The 24,046-nt window shown below is 42.7% G+C and overlaps 1 protein-coding gene across 3 annotated transcripts in view; it reads left to right on the top strand.

Annotated features, from left to right (window-relative positions):
• Positions 1–22,626, top strand: part of LOC105693067 (zinc finger protein 362) — a 37,705-nt gene extending 15,079 nt beyond the window's left edge. For 2 of the 3 annotated variants that reach the window (XM_048659256.1, XM_048659255.1), the window contains exon 2: positions 17,387–22,626. In XM_048659256.1, the coding sequence (XP_048515213.1) occupies positions 17,477–19,015 (1,539 nt within the window). In that variant the 5' untranslated portion in view covers positions 17,387–17,476 and the 3' untranslated portion in view covers positions 19,016–22,626. Of the gene's footprint in view, positions 1–11,311; positions 12,560–17,386 lie in introns of those variants that run through there. The other variant, XM_048659257.1, reaches the window with a different exon arrangement.
• The last annotated feature ends 1,420 nt before the right edge of the window (positions 22,627–24,046 follow it).

Genomic DNA, 24,046 nt, shown 5'->3' with positions numbered 1-24,046 from the left:
AAAAAAAAAAAATGAGGAATCCCACCGACGAGGAGAGCAAAAAATATTCACACCGTAGCACGTTGGTAGACCCGGTTTTTTTTCTTTCCCTTTTCTTTTTTCTCTTTTTTTTTTTGGTTCGAATTCATTATTCGCGAAATTAGACTATTTCTGTTGGAAGGAGTTCGGTTTTTCTTCGGGTATCTTCAAACGCGCGGTAGGTACTTTTTCGTCGACGTTCGTCGTCTTCCGCTGGTCCATAGGAAAAATGAGAAAACGAAGAATCGTCGAAAAAATTAGACGCCTCGTCTCGAGAATATAATTAAAATCGTTCTCCTCGAAAACTTGACATTCCCTCACGAACGTCACGTGCTCTTTTGTCATTCGTATACGCGCCGCTCTTCTTCTCACTTTCGTCATTCGGTTTTTGGATTCGATAGCTGCGGCGCCGATAAAAGGAGCTAAAGCGAATCAATCGATCGATAGAGCATCTGGCCCAACTTCGCGATGTGTGCCTTAAATTTTTCACACCTCACACAACGAACTACTGGTATCTCGCGGGCCGACGCACGTGTCCGTGAAATCTAATTGTCCGCGTGAATTTATTTACGTAGTTTGTTTCTCAAAAAACAAGTATTTTCCATTATTCGCTCTCGATCGTCGGGGAGACGGAAAAAAGTCTCTTCGGAATTTTTCGACACGTGTCAGAGATCGGAGACGTCGATATATTATTCTCCGCGGAAGCCTCGCGTTATTTCCCCGCGTCGGGTACACAACGAATACCAATCTGCATGCGCGGTCGTACAATTATCCATAAAATAGATTTCGTTGGGTTAAATTTTCTCCGATTACCGCAACGCACGTGGCGAAATAATATTGATAACTCACCACCGCGTGTATGTATAGGTATATATCGCGGCTTGCCGCGGAGGGAAGACGCGCGAATCTCGGCTATGCAGCGGCAGCAGCAGCCAGCGGCTAGCCTACCGACGCCGTTGCCGAGGGACGTGCGGAGTTAAGAAGTGTAATCGAATTTCTCCCGCAGAAATGTTTGACCGTCGATTATTATTCGAACGAGTTGCCGAGTAATACGCGATACACATGTAGCCGGCGTTATTCGCACCGTACGACGATACACGTGTGCATACACCACAGTGTGTAGTACGTAATCATTAGGATGTACGTCAAAGGAAATGAAGCCGATCTCAGAAGTAACTCGCGCATCGCATCGCATCGCATCGCATCGAAAGCGAAAGATTTTTAACAATCTCGGTGACGATCATCGGGCTTGGGGCAATTTCTGTTCGCCGTACAGCGTCGGTGTGTCGGTGCGCCGCCGCTCCGCACGTATAAAATTTCCCCCCTATTCCACACGCGGTGTCCGTAGGTACGTATTCAAAATGTGTGCACAGCGCCAGGAGGAGTCCCTGTACGTGTACATATACGTACGCTACGTGTACGAGATGTACAGTGATTGCGTGGCAATTAGGAAATCCATTTGGCAGTAATTGCGCGCGAAAGGGGGGTACCAACATCGCCGGTAATTTCGCCTAGCTATAATATCAAAACGACTACGGGTAAATGTCCGTACGGAACACCGAGATTTTAATCAAATGACGCCGTCAACATTTTTCGAAAATCAATCGACAACTAATACCTATCCCGCTGCACCCCTATACCTCCCTACCTTTCTCCCGTCGCGTACGAAGCGAAACGACGACGACGAAAAAAAATAATTTGCAAAACCGACCGCGCGAAAACTCCTTCGTCCGTAGGGTTCGTCCTGCACCTTTCGAACCCCGTGGTACCTGAGATACTTTTTGCGCTGCGGATCGCGCACACGAGTGCGGGAATAGCGCGGGATTCTCGCGATTCTTTCGTCGAATCGTTGGAGACGCGGTGGAAAAAAATTAATTCTCCGTCCCGGAGTAAAGAGAAAAAAAAACGAAAAATGGAGAAAAGAGAAGATTATATTTTTGGCGTTAAACGGTATATCCCGAATTCTGTATATCCCTATCGATTAGAGCGCGCCGTGCCGTCTTGCATGGATAATCGGAATTTTTTCCGTCACTTTTTTCAATCTTTTTACTCGATCGTCGGATTCTCTGTAACGTTCAATCTCTATCGCCGTTTCTATTATACGCGCCGCACCGATTCCCCCGTCGTCGTCGTCGTCACCTTTTCCGATGGCCATTCCTCCGGTAAATTTTTGATTAGATTTCGGCAACGGCAACCATCATCGTCGTAATCGTACGTCGGATCGTCATCGCGGTACTCTTCAGCTGCCCAGGTGTCTCCTGAAAGTTTTTAAACAGTGTTGACAAAGTATATTCACCGTTTTTTTTAAAATGAATAATTTAAATCTGACCTTACAAGGTCGCCTTTACCTGGCCATATACATATAACATATGTGTGTGCGTACACGTATTTACATACCCATCCAATTCTCGCTTATATATTCTCTCTCGCGCGCAGCGTGAGCTTTTGCCTTTTTTTTTTTTTTTTTCTTTTTTCTTCTCTCTATTTCTCTCTACTCCTTCTCCGAGACGTTTTATTTATATTTATTTTTCACTAATTTATTTTTATTTTATTTATTTATTTACTCATACTTTTTTTTTTTTTTTTCACCTCTTACAAACGAGCGACGTGTGTGATATGAGTATAATTTTTATAAGCCGTTCGGTGAAACGAAATTTTCATTTTGTCTTTTTTTTTTTTCTTCTTCTCCTTCTTCCCCTCCACGTGTGTATAATAAAGGTGATCCCGGTGTAGTATATATCCACCCGGGCTATTAAATACAACACTTCTGCCGATGATGGTAATGCGGTGGTTAATGCCGTTGACGCCGCGGCTGGGTGTAGACCGTGTGAATCTCCGTCTAATTAATTCTACGCTAAGGCGGTAATGGCTCGAGACAAACCGCGCATAAATCAAGAAGCGTAGGTGGGCCCCCAGCCCGCTCAAAAAGCCAAGTGGAAAAGCGCGCACCGCTGTTTACATACGACTACGAGCACACGCGGCTCGTCGCATACACCTCGAACGCAAATGTACGTTGGCCATCGCCTGACGAGATCTGATGTGGATTCGATGTGATTTGACGCGCGCCGTGCTTATAATATAGCGTAATTCTTAATTGCCTACAGGTGTATCGTTTAATGGCCGCGCGATACTTCACAATCGCCGTTCGACCACCTTATACGCACCACCGCTCGCCTCAATCTGGCCAGAAATTTTTATATATTAATCCCCGGATAATGGACAGAACCTATACCGTGTAGCCAGCATGTATTTCTTTTGGGCGTGTAACCATCGCATGTATAATTTATAGTCGGATACCAATCGTAATTGATTTTCTCTACAACAGTTATATTCTTATATTTCGGTGTCAACGATCTGCGTGTTTTCTGAAGATACACAACGAGATCCTCGATGATCGATTGATTTTTTATTTCCGTTCGATTCGAAGAAGAAAATATGATGGAGAGATCGAGATGCGACGTCGCGCGTAACAACTGCAGGCGTCACCGATGCGAACTCTTAGCTCGGGGGGCGGTCCGCGTGAATAACAATCGATCTCAAGGGTTCAAGTTCGAGGTCGAGGTAGATTTTTCATCACCCCCGAGAGGGAGGCGAAACGCGCGCGCGTTTATAATATTCGTCGAATAAAGTAGACGAGGGAAAAAGTGAAATCGTTTTCAACGACCCGCACGCGTCTATTATATTCATATCGTTCTACACCGGCCGCGTGCAGCTGCTCTACATATACCTGAATGATGCGATGCAACGGATACGCGGACCAAAAATTCTCAACCACCCCGTCGAAGCACACGAGCGTAAACGGCTCTTCACTTTTTTTTTTTTTATTCACTTTCAAATGAGTTGTGCAACCTGACGCGCGGATCCGAATACACTTGAATTTTACCTACGAGCAGGAAGTGTGTTATCTGGTTTTTCCGCACGACGTAGATCTACCTGAAATCGGATGCGTAATGGTATTGAATTTTGATCAACGTGGAGATCGGAGGATTTAATTTTTACGGCTGAGCGGTTTCTTTGGTCGAAATACAAGCAGCGGCAGCACGACGGTGATCGTCATCAGCATCTGCTGCTGGTGTGTATAACTCGTGCGCCACGCGACTCTCCTCCTCGAGACGTCGGTGGTTGTTGCTGCTGGATTTTGACCACGTGACTCCTAACGACACTAATTAAAGTAAACTCGTACTAAAATCGTGTCGTCCGCCGTAGTCTCAAGCGCATTTCTATACGTACGCGGGTATATATAAAATTTTTTTTTTTTTTTAAACTCCTAGTTTCTTACCGGTGCTTGTTAAGTCCAGCTGCGTACGGTATATTCTACGGGGCGATCAACGTCCAACCGATCGACGACGACGACAGCTACGAGGGATACGTCGTTACACCCCGCGTGAAAGGAAGAGAAAAGAAGAAGAGTTACGTTTTATGTATATGCATGAGAAAAGAGTGGATGGTGAAGAGAAACGAAAACGAAAACAAAAAAAAGAAACAAAATTGAGAAAATAAGAGGAGAAAAATTATTCCCTCGTTTCAGTCGTCATCGTCGTCGTGTCAACGTCAAATTACCGTTTAAATATCAGAATAAGCGCCGCAGGTGATGACCGCATGACCGTGTCCTCGCCTTGTTCCCGGTTACCTTTTTCTCCTCTTGTATTTCGACCGTACACCGACTCGGGTCGTTCTTTAACTTTTGACTCGTATCTCGAGATTGTTTAGAGTTGAAAATTTTTGGACATTCACAATTTTACTCGTCGGTCGAATGCGTTTTTTTCGTAGTAGGTGTGTACGGGGAAAAGCGTCGTACAAACAACGCGTATTCGAGAACTTCTCTTCGGCGAGGGTTCGCTTCGGTTCGGGGCGGTCGAAGTTTGTCGGGTAATTTTGTGACGCGGGTTTCAGCTGTACGGTCTTCCGAGTGGTATTCTGTGTCGTCTGCACCGAACTATGCACCGTGCAGGTCTCTCCGCACTGCGGTACCGCACTAAACTTTATGGCCATCGCGTTCCTTCCTTTCTTTCTTTCTTCCTTTCATTCTTTCTTTTGCATATCAGTTGCGCGGGGATAACAGCGGTGCGGTTGAAAATACCGGAGAATTTATACGGCGAAGTTGTTCGTTGAAAATGATTTTTCAAAGATTTTTAATGTCCCGCGTTTGCGGGGACGAGTGTGTGAGATGGAAAAAAAAAAAAATTCTCAGCCTCGCGCTTCGCATCGTACGAGTGCGGTAAAATATCGTCACGTATCCGTAGAAAAATATGACGGGGTGACGCATTCTCCGAGATTCGCATCCCACGCGTATGAAATTTTTTAAGTGGGCGTTCGAACTGTAGGTACGGCCTTAGCTTACTTATACGCGGGTCTCTGATTTATCAAAATCGTCTCGCCGCAATTTTCTCAACTTATATAACGTGCGTTTCGTACAATTCCGAGATGGGAAAAGTATGAAATAAATTCCGCTCGCGTTTCGCGACGAATAATCGAGGAAGAAAAGCTCCTCGCTTCAACGATCGGAGGATGGGGGGGGGGGGGGGGGGGGGATGTAAAAAGTAATCGGAACGACAAGAGAGAAGAAAAAGGGGGGAAAAAAATCGTCTGCAAAATCGAATACGTCTTGCAGGAAGAGGATATGTTAACGACGTTATATAGGAACGCATGTAACGGCGTCGAACAACGCGAATCGAATTAAATTGCAAACTATATATATCGCAATGTACAATGGCGGTCGAGATCGTTCCCGGTGCGAATAAGCTATCTCTCACAGGACATTACGTGTACACATATTTTCACGTACACGCGAGTTTTATTCATTTCATACCCGCGAACGCGAATCCGCGAGTTTATGTGTAAGCGGTATAAGCCGTGTGCGTTATAACGGCCAACGAGTAAAAATCCCGAGCGCAACAGGTAGCTGCGAAAATTAGATATTAGAAACGATAAACTGTTGCACACTTCGATATATCCCGTACTACCGAGGAACGATCTCACCTTAATCGTCTTGGATTAGCTCATACGTGTTTTTCTGATACACACGTGAGTTATTACAAGTTTTTTTCTTTTCTTTTTTTTTCTTTTTCTATTCTCCCTCTTCCCGACGACGGGTTTCTTTCTATGCCCAGACCGCAAAAATGCGGAATTTCTCCGGGCTAACGCGAGCTAGGTTTGCGATTTTTTTTTTCCCCACTCCGAATTGCCCGCGGATCCGAAATCTTATCGATAAAATTTCCGCCCCTCACCCGCGTTCTTTCGGGGGGCGGGGGTGGAGGGGGAGGGAAAAACAAATGCGACAAAAGTTGAGAGTCTCTGCGTTCGAGATGTTCACCTGCCCGACGACGTGTCCCGACCGCAGGGAGCACCGGTGGCCTGTTAATTACGTGGGACGGTAACCACGGGACGCGAGATGGGTGCGACGAGCGGAGGATATGTCGGGGAGTTTTGAGGCGAACGGGCGACGAAGCGGCGACGAGTCCCAAGTTCTCGAGCAGGGCTATCATCGCCCGCCGTTTTAGTGTTTTAATGTTTTACCGCTCTCCTCGTGATCACCCTACCCATACCTATACACTTCGGGATTTCTCTCTTCTGCCGCGAACGTTTCGCCGCTTACCGTTGCGCGTCGTCCTGCCCCTGTTACAGCGGTTGCCCCTTTTGCCGCTACACCGCGGCCTGTGGACCGTATACTTGTATATATACACGTGGCTTTTTCATCGTCTCCGAACGTGCGAGAGAGAACTTTCCCTCCTTTTTCCATTTTTCTTGTTTTTTTTTTAACCCTTACCGGACTCGGAACCCGGAGACACCCGCCGCCCGTGTTCTTATTCTTGTCGCGACAAAACGGAGACCCTTGTTCACCGCCGCATCCTTTTCTTATCCCACGCGCGTATCCCCGCGAACGTTTCGTTCTCCGTTTGATTTTTGTAAAATTAATTACAGAAGACGCTCGATTGTGGAAAAATGTGTATGCGTAAATGAGAAATATTAATAGCGTCGGATCACGTTTCTAGGAATTGTTTTTCGCATCTGGTTACGTTACGGTTCACGAAACTTCGCGACGAACATTATACAGCGAAGAGGAAAATTAATTTTATCTCACAATTGTTCGTCGTTGTGTTAACAAAATTGTTTCGGTGTGAATTTTGTGCAGGGAAATCGCCGTTACGTCGATCGCGACACATACGTGCGTACGAGCGAGATACGTGAGCAAAAAAAAAAAGGTTCTTCAATTATCGCTAAAATAATTACATATATATATATAAACATCGGCGAATGTATATCGCGGAGTTTTGTAATAGGAATGGAATCGCGAGTCTGCGATTTATTTCGCAGCCTTTGAACCCGCTGCATATAATACGGACGCAGATAAATAATTTTCCCTGTTCTTTTCTTATTCATTATTCTCCTCGATCCGCCCGACAGAAGAAAAAAATCATTCCTTCCGAGATAATTTTTTGTTTTATTTCGTTCTCTTCTTCTCTACCACCCTCTCTTCGATCGCGTATTACCTCGTTATCTTTTTACTGTACATTTCGACCAGCTATACGAACATTCTGTGAGGTGATGAAAAAAAAATTATCGCTAATGAAAAATCGTCGCTTAGTTCTTTCATTTCTGGATGTTTTTTTTTCTCCTTCTTCTTCTATCTCCGGATCATCGCAAAGCGAAAAAATTATAAGGCGTACACTTACAGGGCTCTACGTAAAAATCTGTATACGTGTGAGCAGCACAGGTGAAATTGGTGGTCGTATATTAAATTATTTGATTGATGTAAAAAAAGGTTGAGAAGAATTTATTAACCTCGATATCTCCATACCTCTGTGAATGCGCTCTCCGTAGTCTCGCGCGTATACGTATATATGTATACGTTAACGCGTATTTTATCGTACGTATAGTGTAACGTGAGGTATGTACGTACGTTACAGCGGTTATAAAGCTACTCGCGTGGTATAAATTACACATAAAATCAATCGGGAACGCCGACGATCATTGCCGACGTGACGACGTGATGTGTAACAGAAATTGATTTATGTACACCTATGTATCGGTTGTGCGTCGTGTGCGCCACACACACGCACACACACGCAATCTCGTGTGTACACACGCAGAGGCTGACGAATTCAACGCACCGTCTAATTACCCTTTCATTTATCGTAACGTAGGAAAAACTTTGATTTTTTCAAAAAAGTACCTTCGGAGCTGGTGATTGTTGTTTTTTTTTTTTTTTTCATTTCATTTTCGTTTCATACGCGTTACACGGTTGTGCGCGAGAGTTCTTGTGCCGCGAAAACGATATCGGATATACGATGCGGAGAGGATAGCGGAATCCGCTGGTACGCGAGATGACGGGACGTATCGAGGAAGAGTCGAGAAGTCCGCGTCAGTGGTACGAAGGAGAAGGAAAATAAGAATGAGAGAAAAATGAGAAGGAAGGGCAGGGCAGGGCAGGGCAGGGCAGGGCAGGGCAGGGCAGGGCAGGGCCTGAAAGGAGGAGTACACCGGTGTGCTCGTGGCTCTTGGCTCTTGGCTGAAGGATTACTTAGCGATAATGACGATCGGTCGGCAGATGGCGGCTGAGATAAAAACTGGCCTTACCGCCTTACTGCCTTAACAGTGCCGCCATATAATGCCATCCATTCGTTCGTTGCGTTCGTTCGTTCGTTTCTCCGTCCGTACTTGAGGTATATACGTGCGCGTGCAACCTATGCACCAAACCTGACTTCCACCTTCGTTACACTCGCGCGTCGCGCACCGCACGTAAGGTACGCGGTGCAACGGTGAACGGTCGCTGGTTCGCGAATCGGTTCGTCGTTTTACACTGTATACAACAGAGTCGCGAAGTTCGCGGATATTACCGCTAAATTGAATTATGTGTACATGGAAATAGAATTTTCGTCGGAGGATACTCTTGATGAAAAAGTTCGTCGACGAAATTTGGCCAGAAAAAAGCGTCGAATAGCGTTGGATAAAAATATTTCTCTGTCGTACATCGGAGCGTCGGCGTGCGCGGAATCGGATGCAGCTTTTACGGAAATAAAATAGAGAGGGAAAAAATGAAATCGGAAAAAAATTAGGGAACGTCGGTTAAAATCGGGGGAAAAAAACGCCATTGAAATAATAAAATAAAGAAAAACGGAGAACGAACGCGAACGAATAAATAAATTGAAGAAGAGAGAAGAGAGAAAAAAAAAATCAAAAAAAAAAAAAAAATCAAATAATATACACGTAAAAATAAAAAGATCGTGTAATTATTATCTTGTCTGACAAGCTGCCGCGTTGATCCCGGGCGCGCATTACAAGCGCGCAAATTGCGATGCCCATGCCTTTCCTTCCTTGCCCGCACCGCTGGTTAAATGATTTATAATTGTTAACGAGGTCCGCGAAAGCATCCACGGCTACGATATCGTATTATATTATATGTACGCGATGTATACGTGTACGAAACGAGCCAGTTTCTTCTTTCTATTCCCTTTTTTTTTTTTTTTTTTTTTCGTCATCGGGCAAAAATGACGCGTGTAAAAGCTCCGGATCCTTCGTTTCCACTCATTGTCAGCTTTTCGGGCAAAGAAGGAATAACGAATGAATTGTTTTGCCGAATTGCGAATCGCGATACGATTTTTCCTAAAATACTCCACGAATACCGAGTGTATTCCTCGACTCACCTAGAATCTCGTTCTTCTTTTTCGCGTTCTCTTAATTATTTGTTCTTTTTTTTTTTTGCATGTCGTGCACGTGCCGTGGCGGTACGTCGCAGGTGAAACGCAGAACGTTGTCGTGCATTCGACGATCTCTGCAGTATTTCACTGGTATAACTCTCGAGCCACCATTTTCCGTTCACGTGTATATATATTTATATATCTATATACTTATACGTATGTATAATTAATAGGCCGCCCGGGTACCGTGATACATATTAAATAGGGGGGCGGGAGGGGGGTGATACGCCATTTCGTAGCGCACACTACTTTATTACGATATAATATATACGTACAAATTTATACATATATGTAACGCGTACACACGTATTCACCGTCCCCGCCGTGCGCAAGTCTCTTCGGATATCGCACGCACGTGGAACGCACGCGACGCTTGTCCGTATAAATGAGGAGGAAGAAGAAGAAAAAAAATGCAAAAAGAGAAAAAAAAATAAAGCAAATTAAAGATACAGAAATGTAGGAAATAAACTCGACCGTGATCTCATATTTGAGATGCGGTATATCGCGCCGATCGAAAAATGAACGGATTCTTTTTTTATTATTTTTTTTTTTTTTCTTTTCCGTTCCCTCTGAAAAACGATCCCGGTATACCTTAACGGCCTTCGTCGGGGGTCGCGGTCGTACATCGACTATAGCATTTTTACGAACTCAATTCCACCACATCTGAGATCTAGCAGGCGCGGGCACGCCACGTTGATTAGGTCAAGTTGGATTAAAAGTTTCAACCACCCGGTTCGTACGTATTTACATTATATGTATATATATACATACCTTACACTCTTCGATCTCAGCGTGATATTTTGTACGTATATATATATAATTCTGCTCCTGCTGCTGGTGGTGCTGCTGCTGCACTCGAGAACGACCGTCCGACCAACCTGTACGGTTAATTATTATCATATACTCCCGCAGAACTCGAGAGGCGAGGGCGGTTAATTTATGCTTTTAGATAATTTATGCCTCTGGCCACATAAGTCGTGGTTTTATACACCGGCCGCCCGCGCTCGCGCGCGCGTTCTCGCATCGGTTTTCTATCTATCGCACGTCTGTGGGAAGGCTACTCGTACGCACCGCGTGTACGTACATAAGGGGGGAAGGGAAAATATCGATACGCTCACGTACGAGGCAGAAGAGACTCCGTCGTACCTGTGGATACCTATCTATAGAAATGTGTATAAAATATCCATCCTCTTTATCCCGCTGTTGATGATGCAGGTCCACCTCAGGGGCGCGAAGGATACGTGCGGCCCGTACAACCTGGTAATATATATAAGATAGTGCCGCCGCCGCATCTATTATATAAATTGTATACGTATGTATACGTACACGCGCTCAACGTTGCAAGGGAAATCACCGTGTAATATCTACTTCGAAACTAATGCTCGCGATGAGAAAGGAGGTGGGAAATCGAACGCCTGTTTGTGTAAGCAATAATTAATGCAACTAATTTTCTCATATATACCGCGCACCTCGTGTCTCAGCTCCTACTCCTCACTCCTTTTCCATCCGTTCGCATCGTCGTTTTCGCAGCGTCGTTTTTTATCCATAGAATTTTTCGTTCGCCGGATTCGCTTTGTAGCTGATAAAAACAAAAAAAAAAAAAAAAGAAGAAATATAGGAGAAAATAAAAGATGGTGGAATTTGGCGAGCGTCGAATTAATTATTTAATTTATCTCGAGTCAATCGACCCTTGCCTACGTTCGGCAGTGCGGGTATAATAATTAAGCTTGTAATTGCGAGTAATTTATTTAACGCATAATTTCTCAGTTCAAGTTTCGCCTTGTTGCTTAGGAGGTTGTACTACGTATATATACACGTGTGAAATTAACTGGTTTTCGTTAGCGATAAACTTAAACTCTGCAGCTCCGTTACGCCGCCGCCTTGTGCGTATAACCGCGATCCTATACTTACGGGGTGTTCGCGCGTATAGCGTTACATATTTTAAAAGATATGGCGTGCGCTCGAGCTCCGAGGGATTCGCACCGTGTCTAGGCGCGTATCCGTCGTACGCGCGGGAAAAATCAGACGCCGGGAATCCAACGCCGTAGAGAATGCGTGTAAAAAAAGGAAGGTCGAAAATAACGTTGGCAAAAAAAAAAAAGGAGGAGAAAGAAAAATTTCCACGCCATTATACGGGGGACGCGATTTATCCGCGAGTAACGAACGAGGGCGTGGGCGCGAGGCGTACTGTACCAGCGGCGTTGGACACTGGTAAACTTTATAATATACCTACTTTGTCCGAGGATCCTTAACGGCAGCATCCGAAAGCGAATTATTGTTCGCCTGGTGCGGGGGAGATATATATATAATATAATATAATATAGCCGCGAATTAAACCGGTCGATTTACACATCCGCGTGTATAAATTGGAGAAGAAATATGAAAGGAAAAATGAAACTGAGTAGAAGAAAAAAAAAAAACAAAGAGAAGAGGAGTAGGAGGAGGAGGACGAGTTGATGAGGATGTGCGATAAACGTACACGAGGCGAACGGGGTATTATAATATTTTTGGCCTCGTGGTATTGGTGGGGCAGCATCGGCAGCACTTTCTTAAATCGTGATTGGATTAATGATGACGCACGGTATCCCGGGACGAAGGGACTGTCGACGCCGTACGGTGGCCCCGGGGATATCGGGTGATAAAAGAAAAGACGCCAAACTCGATCTCTTGAAGGCAGAACCGTATTCGTAATTCACTTCGTACCGTTATACTACTCGGTCGCTGCCGCTGCCGTTGCTCTTGCTGCTTCTGACGACGACGACGACGACGACGACGACGACGACGATGATGATGATGATGATGATGATGACGGTGGTGTCACGGTGGTTGTACCGCTGCTGCAGGTATTACGAACACACGTATATATATACATACATATATATACATATATATACGAACGAGTAGCGACTTTCTGGAGCGACGGAATGTCGGCGTCTACCTCATACTCGGAAGTCGGTTACTCGGAATATCGTTTTGTCTCGCTTCGTTCGTCGCCAGAGATTCTTCTTCTTCATCATCATCTTCTTATTCTCATCTTTCCAACTCTTTTCTCCCTCCACTTATTTCATTTTGTCTTTCATCCTTCGTCTCTTCTCCCTTCGCGTACAGTTGTTTTTTTTTTTTTTTTTTCTTCTCTTCTCGTCATTTTTTTTTTTCCCTTCCTCTTCTTACACATATTTTATCTCACCGCGGACGGAATTTAGCAACCCGTTGCACGAACACCCCCTCATATTTTTTCTCCTCTTCGTTTCTCGTCGCGAGATCCCATTTGAAATTCAGAAAGCAATCGAGCGACAATTTTTAATCGCACAAATTATATGTAAGAGAGTGGATAAAACGAGCTTTAATTTTCCCACGGGATGAAAGGGCTGTTTGTTTCTCGTGAGTTTTTTTTTTTTTTTTTTTTCTTTCTCCAGCATTCGATCTCGTTGGATAAATTGACAGCGTAATTCGACACCGAGATTTACGCGCTATTCCTAATTAGATATCTATCCCCGTGATAATTGCAAAGTCTCCAAGGTGAACTGCGTACGGTAATATTTAATTGTAGTAGGTAATTAAGTTCATTTGCGAAATTCGAAACGAGGCCTACGGGTATAACTTGATCATCAGCCCCAGTGGCGTTTTTCCCTTCGAAAAATCGACTGCGTATAATCTACTTACTGCCGTCCATTCGGCAATCTAGTTGAAAAGATTTTATAATCAATTCTACTGTTTCCAATTCCAAAAACTGATTTCAATCTTTCAAAAATTCAGCGTCGATTTTCCTTCCCTTCTTGCTCCAGGGCTTTGAGTCGCATTTTCTATCGTTGGAAAAAAATACGTACGAAGATAATATGCGTTCAACGCGGTATATCTGGCTCAACGTGCGGCCTACCGCGTGCCTACAGACTTTATCGCGTAATTGTCGGTTAATTTGCTACTAACAGGCAAACCTAGTCGCGCCCGTAGGACGAGCACAACCGAGCGAGCATAAGCCGATCTCTAACAAACGTAGGTTTGGCGAGACATGCGATCTTAAAAGTACACGGGTTATATATACATATAAGTGTACCCAATCTTTGACCAGATGATTCCGTGCAACCGAGAGCCACGCGTTGAAGCAATATTTCTCATTTTTTTTTCATCCTCGAATGGCGGAATGAAAAATTGAGGACATGTTTGTCTATCGAGTTCAGAAAAAAAAGAAAAAAATTACGGGAGATGAGGAGAAGAAATCGATGACTATGTGGGTAGGTTTATACGTCGGGAGGGGTTTACGGGGTGCCGATTCAAGCGTCACAATTGAAACGGCCGCGTTGCTGCCGGGGGTATCGTTTCGTTGTATATCGGTATCGTATCATATCGTGTTATAGGAAGACATGGTTCGATGGGTGCGAGTCGACGGACTCTGGACGACTCGGCTTTTATATGTGTACACATACATACATACACACATACATAGAGAACGCGAGTATCTCGCTGAGTCGACTCAACGACTCCTCTTATTTTCTTATACACCGGTGATGTGAGGAGTCTCTTCTCTTCCACGAGTCTTCGGTAGCGAGGCGGGTTTTTTGGTAGCAGCTTCGCTGGTTCCGCAGCCGTTCGCTCGGATCGTCTGCCCTCCGGCTACTTTGAGACCCCGCCGAACCAGCGATGGGTCGAAACCGAACGCGATCTCGGAGCGAAACGAACCTCCGAAACGCCCCGAAGATCCTCCGCATCTCCTTCACCCTGTCGTTTCGAAAAAAAATTCCTTCCCCAAAAAAAACCTGGAATCGAGTCCCATCGGATATCTGAAATCGTCGTTAAGTTCCGCTCCGCCCGATCCATCGAGTTTCATTCGTCGTTGAAGAAAACGAAACGAACGGGTCTGTTTCATCGAGTTTCACCGTTTCCGCTTGTTCGCTATCCGGAGCGGCTCGACGCCGTCGCTGGTTCGTTTGAGCGCGGTGCAGGTTCGGGATCGTATAAGAGAAAGATCAGCCCCACCCACGCCTGCCTCTCAACCTGTTCCGTTCCTCTTCGTCCGGCGGTCGCGCGAGTCGCTGTTACAGGTGCCTCCGACGGGAATTCCACCGGACCCTCCACCCGTACCCACACCGTGCACCCGTAGAGAAACGAAGCGGACCCAACAACTGTTTCAAGGAAGCTCCTCCTCGTACCCCGAGCGAAACTACCGAGCAACCTCAACAACAATCGCGAGCATCCGATAAACCCGTACTCGACTCGTCGATCGACGGCTATCGGCGGTTTTGCGCGTCTACGCGAAAAATAAGCCGACAGTTTTCTTTTTATTTTTTTTTTAATTTTTAATGTTTTCTTTTTTTTTTTTTTAAAGGACGTTTTATTCTTACGGAGAGTCGAACATTCGCGAAATTCCGTCGTAGCGATCCGTAATTTTCCCGATAAGGTTTTCGCACGCTCCTCACGTGCGACTATTAGCAGTTTCTCTAATAACTCCGGACACTTTTGTCCGTATAACTCGACGCTATTTCTGACCGCCGGTATTGCCCATAGTTGTTCGCGAGTTGGGTTTGCTTTATATATACACCCGTATATACTTTATTCCGCTATTTCTCCAACAGTTTTGTTGGAATATCGCAGCTGCGGGCTCTCCGAGGTGTTTAAAACGTCGAAGTATACGGTTTGTCGCTACGTGTAGAAAAATACCCGTGTTTCCTCCTGTTTGAAACGTTACAACGTAGGTACTGCGTACGTATCTAATATACCATTGCTGATAGATCGACTACCGCGTATTAAACCCAGCGTCTATCCTTACGTCCCAGAGTCACTTCGGGCGAACTGCGAAGGCGTTGTTGCCCAAGAGAAAATCACATTCCGTACCACCTGTCTATCCACCGACTGTCTATAAATTGAAGCAAGTTTTTCATCTAAGTACACCTCGATACCAGACGTTATATACCTTAGGAACGTACAGGTACAGCGGTAGCGCGATTACTCGTAACTATCATACAGAGCTAGTGCAATGCGCGGTAGCGAGCACCGTTTAGATTTAGCCGCTGCTTTCGTGCCGTTTCGATTTTAGCATATATACACATAAAACTTGGGTATGTGTATAGAAACGTTTTATCCGTTTCGCGAAACCAGATCTATACAAATTAAACGCTGGAACGTTGCATTTTTTTTTTTTTTTTTGCTATCCAATTTCCGTATGAAAATTTTAGAATCACCTCGTCCGGCTTTTTTTTTTTCACGTGACGAGAGACGAAGGTGGGAAATAGGATATCGCGCGCTATACGGCGCGTACCGTGACCTATGCCCTCCAGCTCGCTCGACGAGTCAAATAAATTTTCACGCCTAGGAAAATAATGGGTAGGTGTTGGTTACGATGTATCAAAGTTTACGGGTTGTGATTTATTCACGCGTTTCATAAAGCCAAATTTGAATTTTAAATATGAAAATTTCTCCTTTTGTATTCGATACTGCTCAGTTTACTTACATTTTAAAGTTTATGACGAACTGTGTACTGCTGGGCTCGTGTCATCGAAGAATCGTCCGTACGGGTGGCCATAATAATAAAGAGAGTCGAAAAGGAAACGCGTGATATTTGAAAGAGGAAAAAAAATTACCGATCAATTCGAAAGGTGCGACGCTCGATCGGGTATCACTTTCATCTTTCGATTACGCAACGCCCCGGCCAATTATCAAATTGGTGTGGCGAATCGATGAACATTAAACCCCGTGGGATTTTTAATTGAATTTTGATTCGGTTTTTCGTGGGACTCTGCGGGCTTGGAAAACGCTCGCGTTAATCTTCCGGAATAAATGTATCTTCGGATCTCAAAGTCGTCGGAGATTCTCGACTCCCGATCTCTTCTCGTTTCTCATTTTCTATCTCTCGCGTGTTTCGTCTCGCTTATGTGAGCCAGCGTCACAGAGAGCGTCTTTTAAAAATATGTTTTTTCATTTTTTTTGTTCCACCTTTTCTCCCACGCATCGAAACGCACGTTCGTATCGAGGCGCGCGGTATTCTTTGCTCACAGCGCATCCTTCTACGGTTTTATCCAGCTCGACACATCGTCGCGTCGTCGTCGTCGTCCTGGAATCCTTCGAGACGACGACGTACGGTAACGTCTGCCTTGTTTTTTTTTTCTTTTTTTCTCGCTCCTATTTTTTGTCAGCCTCTCGCCCGTTCCGTGAACGTTGACCTTGGTTCCCACACCCGCATTTTATACTTTGCCAGGTTTACGATCTACGACTCGCGACTCGCGAAGTAGGAATATAATAGCTGCACGCGTAAACTGGTAACGCGTGCAATAAATAGAAAAACACCGCGGACAGTGCGGTGTGGCGGCGCGACTCTTGAAATCGTCCGATGCGTTTCAATAGCAACGTCTGGCAATTTACGTTCGATCGGTAGCACCAGCTACCACATATCGCTGGGAACGCCGATCGAAAGAGCTGCGCAACGATCAACGATCATCGGCGCCAAAGAAATTGTTACCTAAGGCGAGCGCAATTACCGCGATTGGCTCTAGTTATCGGTTATATATACCAACATCTACGGTACAAAGAAACCTCGCGACGACATCTTTACGTTTCTCTCTGACCAACCCCCCTCCGTTCGGATTCACGTCCTCCGGAGATCGTTCTCGAAAACAAAGAAATCGCGCTCGTTCAAATCCAATAATCGTTGAATCGTTTTTTTCCCCTTCTGATTTCAGGACGAGGTGGGAGGCAGTACGGTGGTAGCGGAGGAGGGTGTCGCGGGGGACATAAGGAAGGGCCTCAGCGGCGGGTGCCGCGCTTCGCCGATGACTATGGCTGAGAGTGCCGTGGAGGACGCTGCCGCGCCCCCGGGACCCGCCAAACCTCCGCCCTGCACCAACAACAACACGTTATCGGCTACGGCGAATCGCAATCACCGGCACCGGAAGCGCAAGCGACTGTCTCAGGTACTCGACATCCTCCAGGCGCACAGAAGCTCCCCATCCGAGGGCGAGGTGTTTCGCTTCGACGGCACCACCGCGGTATCCGAGGAGGACGAAGAGGTGTTCGGATCGTCGAGGTCGCCGCTCGCCGACAGTCCGGGTAGAATAAATTTCTCCCCTTTGAGATTGAAGGAGGAAATCAACGCCGCGAACGTCGACGATGACGTAACGCACAATTTGACCGCTCAAAGAGACGCAACGTCTTTCGCCTCTGGAGCGGGACAATACGGTAGAAAAAATCTCAGGCTACCGACCTACCATCCCGCGATGAGGTACGCCGGATGTGCCTGCGTTCACTGCGCCGCCACACCTCCGTTACTTCTGCCATCGCCGGCGTCTCCCCTGACCCCGTTGACGCCCCTGACGCCCCTGACGCCGGCTTCGTTGACCCCGTTGACCCCGGTGTCGCCGTCCTCCTACAGTTTCGAGCACTACCTCCACACCAAGTACCTTCCGGACATATTCAGACGACGGAGTCACTCGGACTCGGACGTTCCCGGATGGGAGAGCAAGTCACCCCAGATCCTCCAAGGACCCCAGAGGAGCGGTTCTCTGGAGAGCGACGCGACGTCGAGGACCGCCGCGACCACGACGACCACCGCCGCCGGATCGACCGGCGCGAACAACATGCAGGGCACCGCGAGTCCTCAGGATCTGCCCCTGGATTTGTCGATGAAAAAATGGGGCGCCAGACCGCCAGCCCTCCAAATACTGCCGCCCGGCATAGTGACCAGGGGTTCGGTGAGCGTCCCCGTGGTGAGGGGCGACGTAGCCTCCCCGACCACCAAGGAGAGCGTCGCCGTTCGTTACAACCTCGAGGTATCGCCGGTGGTGGAAGAAATGCCGCCGGGCGCCGACGTTGCCTACGTGTGTCCGGTCTGCGGGCAAATGTTCAGTCTCCACGATCGATTGGCCAAGCACATGGCTTCGAGACACAGGAGACAGGGGCCGCAAGACGCCTCGGCTAAGGCCTACCTGTGCGACGTTTGCAAGAGAAGTTTCGCCAGATCCGACATGCTCACCAGACACATGCGGCTTCACACCGGCGTTAAACCTTACACGTGCAGGGTTTGCGGACAGGTTTTCAGCAGGTCGGATCACCTCAGTACTCATCAGAGAACGCATACGGGTGAGAAACCTTACAAATGTCCGCAGTGTCCTTACGCGGCTTGTCGCAGGGACATGATCACCAGACACATGAGGACCCATGCGAGGTATCCCGACGGTCAACCGCTCAAAAGTGAAATTGGCACGCCCGAGGGAAGCCCACCGTCGCCCGGACAGATACAAAATCACACCGCGGATAACAATTCACCGAATTCCGGATCGACCGCTGTCAAAATGGAGTGGAAAATGGAATGACCTTTGTCATTTGATTTTATTTGTTCAATTGTTAATGAAATGATGGAAAACGAAGTCATTTTTCATAATATCCATAATGCTGCTGCGGTACTCTGTGTTGTGAAGTTCTCTCTCTCTCTCTATATCTTTATTTCTTCCCCCCTGATTCAAAATTACTATTATTTCCTGATTTTGGGGGACTTTCAGTTATTTTTTTCTTATTTTTCATTTTATTTTTTTACTTCTCTACCAAATCAGCGAAAAGAAAAATGGAAGGTGCATATGCAGTGCGGTATGTTTCGCTCGATTGTTCATTTTGCGTTTCGATGTAAAGGTAGACCGCGTCTCATATCATCGTCGTGTCATCGTCTCGATTATCGCGCACACGTACTACTGGTAGATCTCCTATCGTCGTTTACGTATTAATTTATTCACCTAATTCTTACATAACTGTACATAATTATTCGGAAACAGTATGATATTAATATCGCGCTAACAGTATTAATCTAACAAAAATTACATACCATACGTATGTAATCTCATCGATTCATTAATTATTCCATAACGAACTAGATTTGACAATGAAGTATAAGTTTTTTCGAGTGGATCACATTTCGTTCCTTTTACTGTACTTTGATTTCTCTGATATTTTTGAACGCGATAATTTCACCTCCGATAACTTCGTCTGCCACGTATTATTTCATCGATAATTAAAAATAGAGAAAAAAAAAAATATATGCCAGATCGATCGAAAAATTTTGAAAAAAAATCCCTTGACGAAACGTACTCCTCACCGATACGGATAAACGCTATCGATCGTCGTCAATCTTTTCTCGCTTGTTTCGCGTGAAACGAAAGACGGAAAAAAAATTCTCTCAGACAAAGTTCATTAACGTTGATTAATTAATTATTTCATTCATCGAGTAACATTGTATAAATACATTATACGTATGGTAAAACGTATAAAAATAAAAAAAAAACAAGCATTCCGGAACATAAAAATTTAAAAAAATAAAATAACAAAAAATGTACATATAGATACGTCGAACGAGTAATAATGCACGATGCTGTGTAATTAGCGAATTATTATTATCATTATCATTATTATTAATAATATTATCATTATCGTTAATATAAATTATCGTTATCAATAATTAATTCATTGGGTTGACGACCAATTTCTGGTCATGTTCTCTTAATAATATGTTTAATATAATGTCATGTGAAGTACGTTGAAATTTGAATTCAATTATCTAAGAATATTTTAAGGATTATTGTTAAATTAATTATTGACTGTAAATATATTTAAGTTAAATTATATCCCTATACTCATTTTAAACTAAAACTTCAAATCAGATTGAAAAAGAAAAGGGAAAAAAACGTATGCCTGTAATAACTTTACCTACCTTTACATATACATTTTATGCTCCGACGTTGTGATCCTTGATACACTATATGTACTGTACGTATTATAATTTATGAATCACGTGATTAGTTTTTTTTTTATTTTAGTAATTTTTCGTTTTGTACGTGTTATGATTAGGGTAAAAAGCTGTTTCAGAAACTCATGATATACAAAAATCTGCAGTGCCAATTTCGTTGAATATCGTAATTTTCGATTGAATGGGTAAGAAAATTTCTTTTCATCTTTCTTGAGATGATCTTTTCCGTGCACCATTTTTTTATTTTATTATCATTTATTTGTTACACTTTGTCATAAGGTACTAATATTTATACCTCGTACTAACAACAAGTCGTAGACTTGTAATCTGGAAGGCTAGGAGAAAAAAAGAAGTTGGTTCGTACTTGATAACTGGAGATGATTTTCTTTTAAAGAATTTTAAACATTGAAATAGAAAAAAAAAACTAATTTTCAAAAGTTCATCGTACAACGTACAGAGAAAGAAAATTATCAGTCAGAAGAAAAATAATCAGATGAAATTGTAGGTGATAGCGTCGATACCAGTAATATTTAATAACAAAATTAACAACACCAATGACAATATTAATTAATAATAAAACTTAACAGAAAAAAATTATGATAAGCATTAACAGTAACTGTACAGGGCATTACGCGGTGCGCGTGAAAAGTTGTGAGAAAAAAAATATCAAACGTGGATCCACACATACGTATAGGGAACGAACGGCTGTTTTTGTATGTCGAGTTGCTCGGATCTTTTTCCCTTAATTATACTATTTGACATTTGACATTTTTTAGTCGAATGCGAGAAAAATTGTTGTTAATCGTTATCGAAACATTGATTAGTATTTAAGTAGTTTTTCTAAACGTTTTGATTTTTTCTATTTGCTCTCTCGCTTGCCATTTACCTTGCCCTAACTAAAATAATATGATTATGCATAACTAGTTTTTTTTTTTTTTGCACTCATTAGTAGCTTTTTTTTTTCTATTATAAAGAAAATTGAAAAAATATCATTCAGTGTAAGTTGGAAATCATGTGAAATTTTTCGAATGTTAGAAAAATGACCAAATTCACCGATGTGTTAAAGATTGATTAAGGACAAGATAAACTTTCTCCAAATCTACTGCAGCAGCAACACGTGTGTCAAATGAATAATGAATTAGGATCATTTCTCTTGGAGAGTATCAATGGGTATTTGTATTTTATCAATCGTTGATCTTTAAAAACGTTTAGTTACTTCAATCGACCGGATTCAGGCGATTTTTGCATTGAAAGAATCAAGAAGAGAAAATTTGAAAGAGAAAAAACCGTGCCAGACAATTATCTATATAATATATATATATATTGACATGTTCATAATTAATAATTAAATTACTTGGCTATCATTACAGTTATATTAATATTACTATCATCACTATTTTTATTGCTATTACGATACTTATTAATATTACAATCCCTAATTATTTTGTTAAGTGATTAATGATGTTTAATGCTTCTATTATTTATTTTGTTACCCTGTTTTCTTTTCTTTTTTTTTTTTTGTACACCTCTTTACACATCCCGTTTCCATTCCAAATCTCCTTTTCCCTCCCCGAAAAGATTTCTGTTTTTTTTTTTTTTTTTTTTTTTTTCATCATTATTTCGAATTGTACAAGTTATCGTATTGAGATAGGGAAAGAAGAAGTTAGTCCTGTGTGCATTTACTATTGTTATAAAAATTTTGAGCAAGATTAAATCGTATTTTTGTTGTAACAATTGATCGGATGTAAAATGAAACGTTTTAGTTCTCATTTAATTATCATTAGGCATTTTGTTCTTCATCATTACTTCGATTACCGATTTTTCGGATTATTAAATTTTGTAAAAATATTAATTATTGAATAAAGAAGAAACGAGATATCACAATCCTCGCGATGAACGAATGAATTATTGAAAACGAATAGATGAATAAAAATAATCACAGCCTATTTTTGTAACGGTAGTAGATGAGATGAAAAACGCTATTAAAGGAAAAAATAAATTGACAAAAATTAAAAAAAAAAAAATTAAAAAACCAGAAAAAAAAACCGCTAATTAAAGTAATAATAATAAGAAACATAAAACCTTTCATGGTAAATATGTATAAATTATTGAAGATTGTGTACGTTAATTTATAAAATATGTTGTGTTTACAAATCGTGCCAGAATGATGAAATATAATTTTTGAACGAATTTATTTGTGTTTTTTATGATTTACCTTTTATTTTACAATTAGTTTCCTTTTTTCAGTTAATTTTCATCTTCTTTTCCTTTTCTATCACCACTAACATATCTGTGTTTCGAATGTCGTACACCTCACAGCACCCATAAAATGTGTGTTGTATCAAATTGACCATTGAAATACCGTGCCTTCGTAAATTAGAAAAATTTTACAACTTGTTTAGAAAAAAAAACAATTACCGAATATTTCAATCGATGGAGCAAACAAAAGAAAATGAATTTGTGAACTTGTGCATGATCTATCAAAGATATTTTTCAATACCCCTAAATAATAATACAAATATATATGTATAAATAATTTTTCTTCTCTACATTTTTTTCGTTCTACTTTTAATTCCACGACAGGCATATCATTGAAGGCTGAACTTGACGTAATTATTATACACGTAGATACATAGTTAACTTATTAAGTAATGAAAGGTCCAGGATATTTGGAAAATGTAGAATACAAAAAAAAAATTCTTGTTAATGGAAAATTTCGGTGCTACAGGTGTCTAAAAATCTCACTCAACAGAGATATATTTAATCAATTGATAGTGCAGATGTGATTCAAATTGGAGAAATTTTTTTTCAACTATTATATACATAGATCTTTAGTGTGATTGGTTCGTGAAGACTGGAGTAATGAAAAATAAAAGAACAAAAAGTAAAAAGAGGCGAACACGTCGTTAACTGGTATCATCAATAACGACTAACAATGCTAATTTATATGTAATAATTATTATATTGTGTAACAGTGATTTTTGCTGCACGCTGATATACCCATGCAATGCGTTATATACGATATTATATACATATATATATATATATATATACAGTGTATGTGAATACATACCACGTTGAACGTTATTAAATTTGTTATCTGAATGTGTATATAATAATGAAAAATATTTAAATCATGTTTGAATGTATAACGCGTTATTATAAATATACATGTAATACGTCGTATGCGCGTACTACCGGAGGTTTTAATACATCATATCTACATACACGCATAAGTAGACGTAATTTTATTTATGCATCAATTTTCATCTTATTACAATTCCTTTCCCCCCACTCCGATACGGCAATCCGTCTCTTCCCGTACACACGGGCCACCTCAGTCCACTAAATGCGGGCGGAATGAGAAATAAGATTTGAAAAAAAAAATTTAAGGGCAAATGAATTATGAGTCGGACCGACGTGTAGGTGCTGGTTAATCGAAAACCTATTATTAATTTTCCATGCTTTTTTATCTCGCCTCTGTACATATTACGAGAAAGAAATTGCCCGAAAAAGGAACGAATAAAAGGAGATGGAAAAAAGAAAAAAGAAAAAAGAGAATTAAAAAACTCGTACGTACGCAGCACCGTTACCGTTTCACGCGCGTTAA

This window comes from Athalia rosae, chromosome 8 (genome assembly GCF_917208135.1).
Source record: "Athalia rosae chromosome 8, iyAthRosa1.1, whole genome shotgun sequence".
Lineage (NCBI taxonomy): Eukaryota > Metazoa > Arthropoda > Insecta > Hymenoptera > Athaliidae > Athalia > Athalia rosae.
Note: the sequence above shows the minus strand (reverse complement) of the source record. Positions and strands in the feature narration are given on the sequence as shown.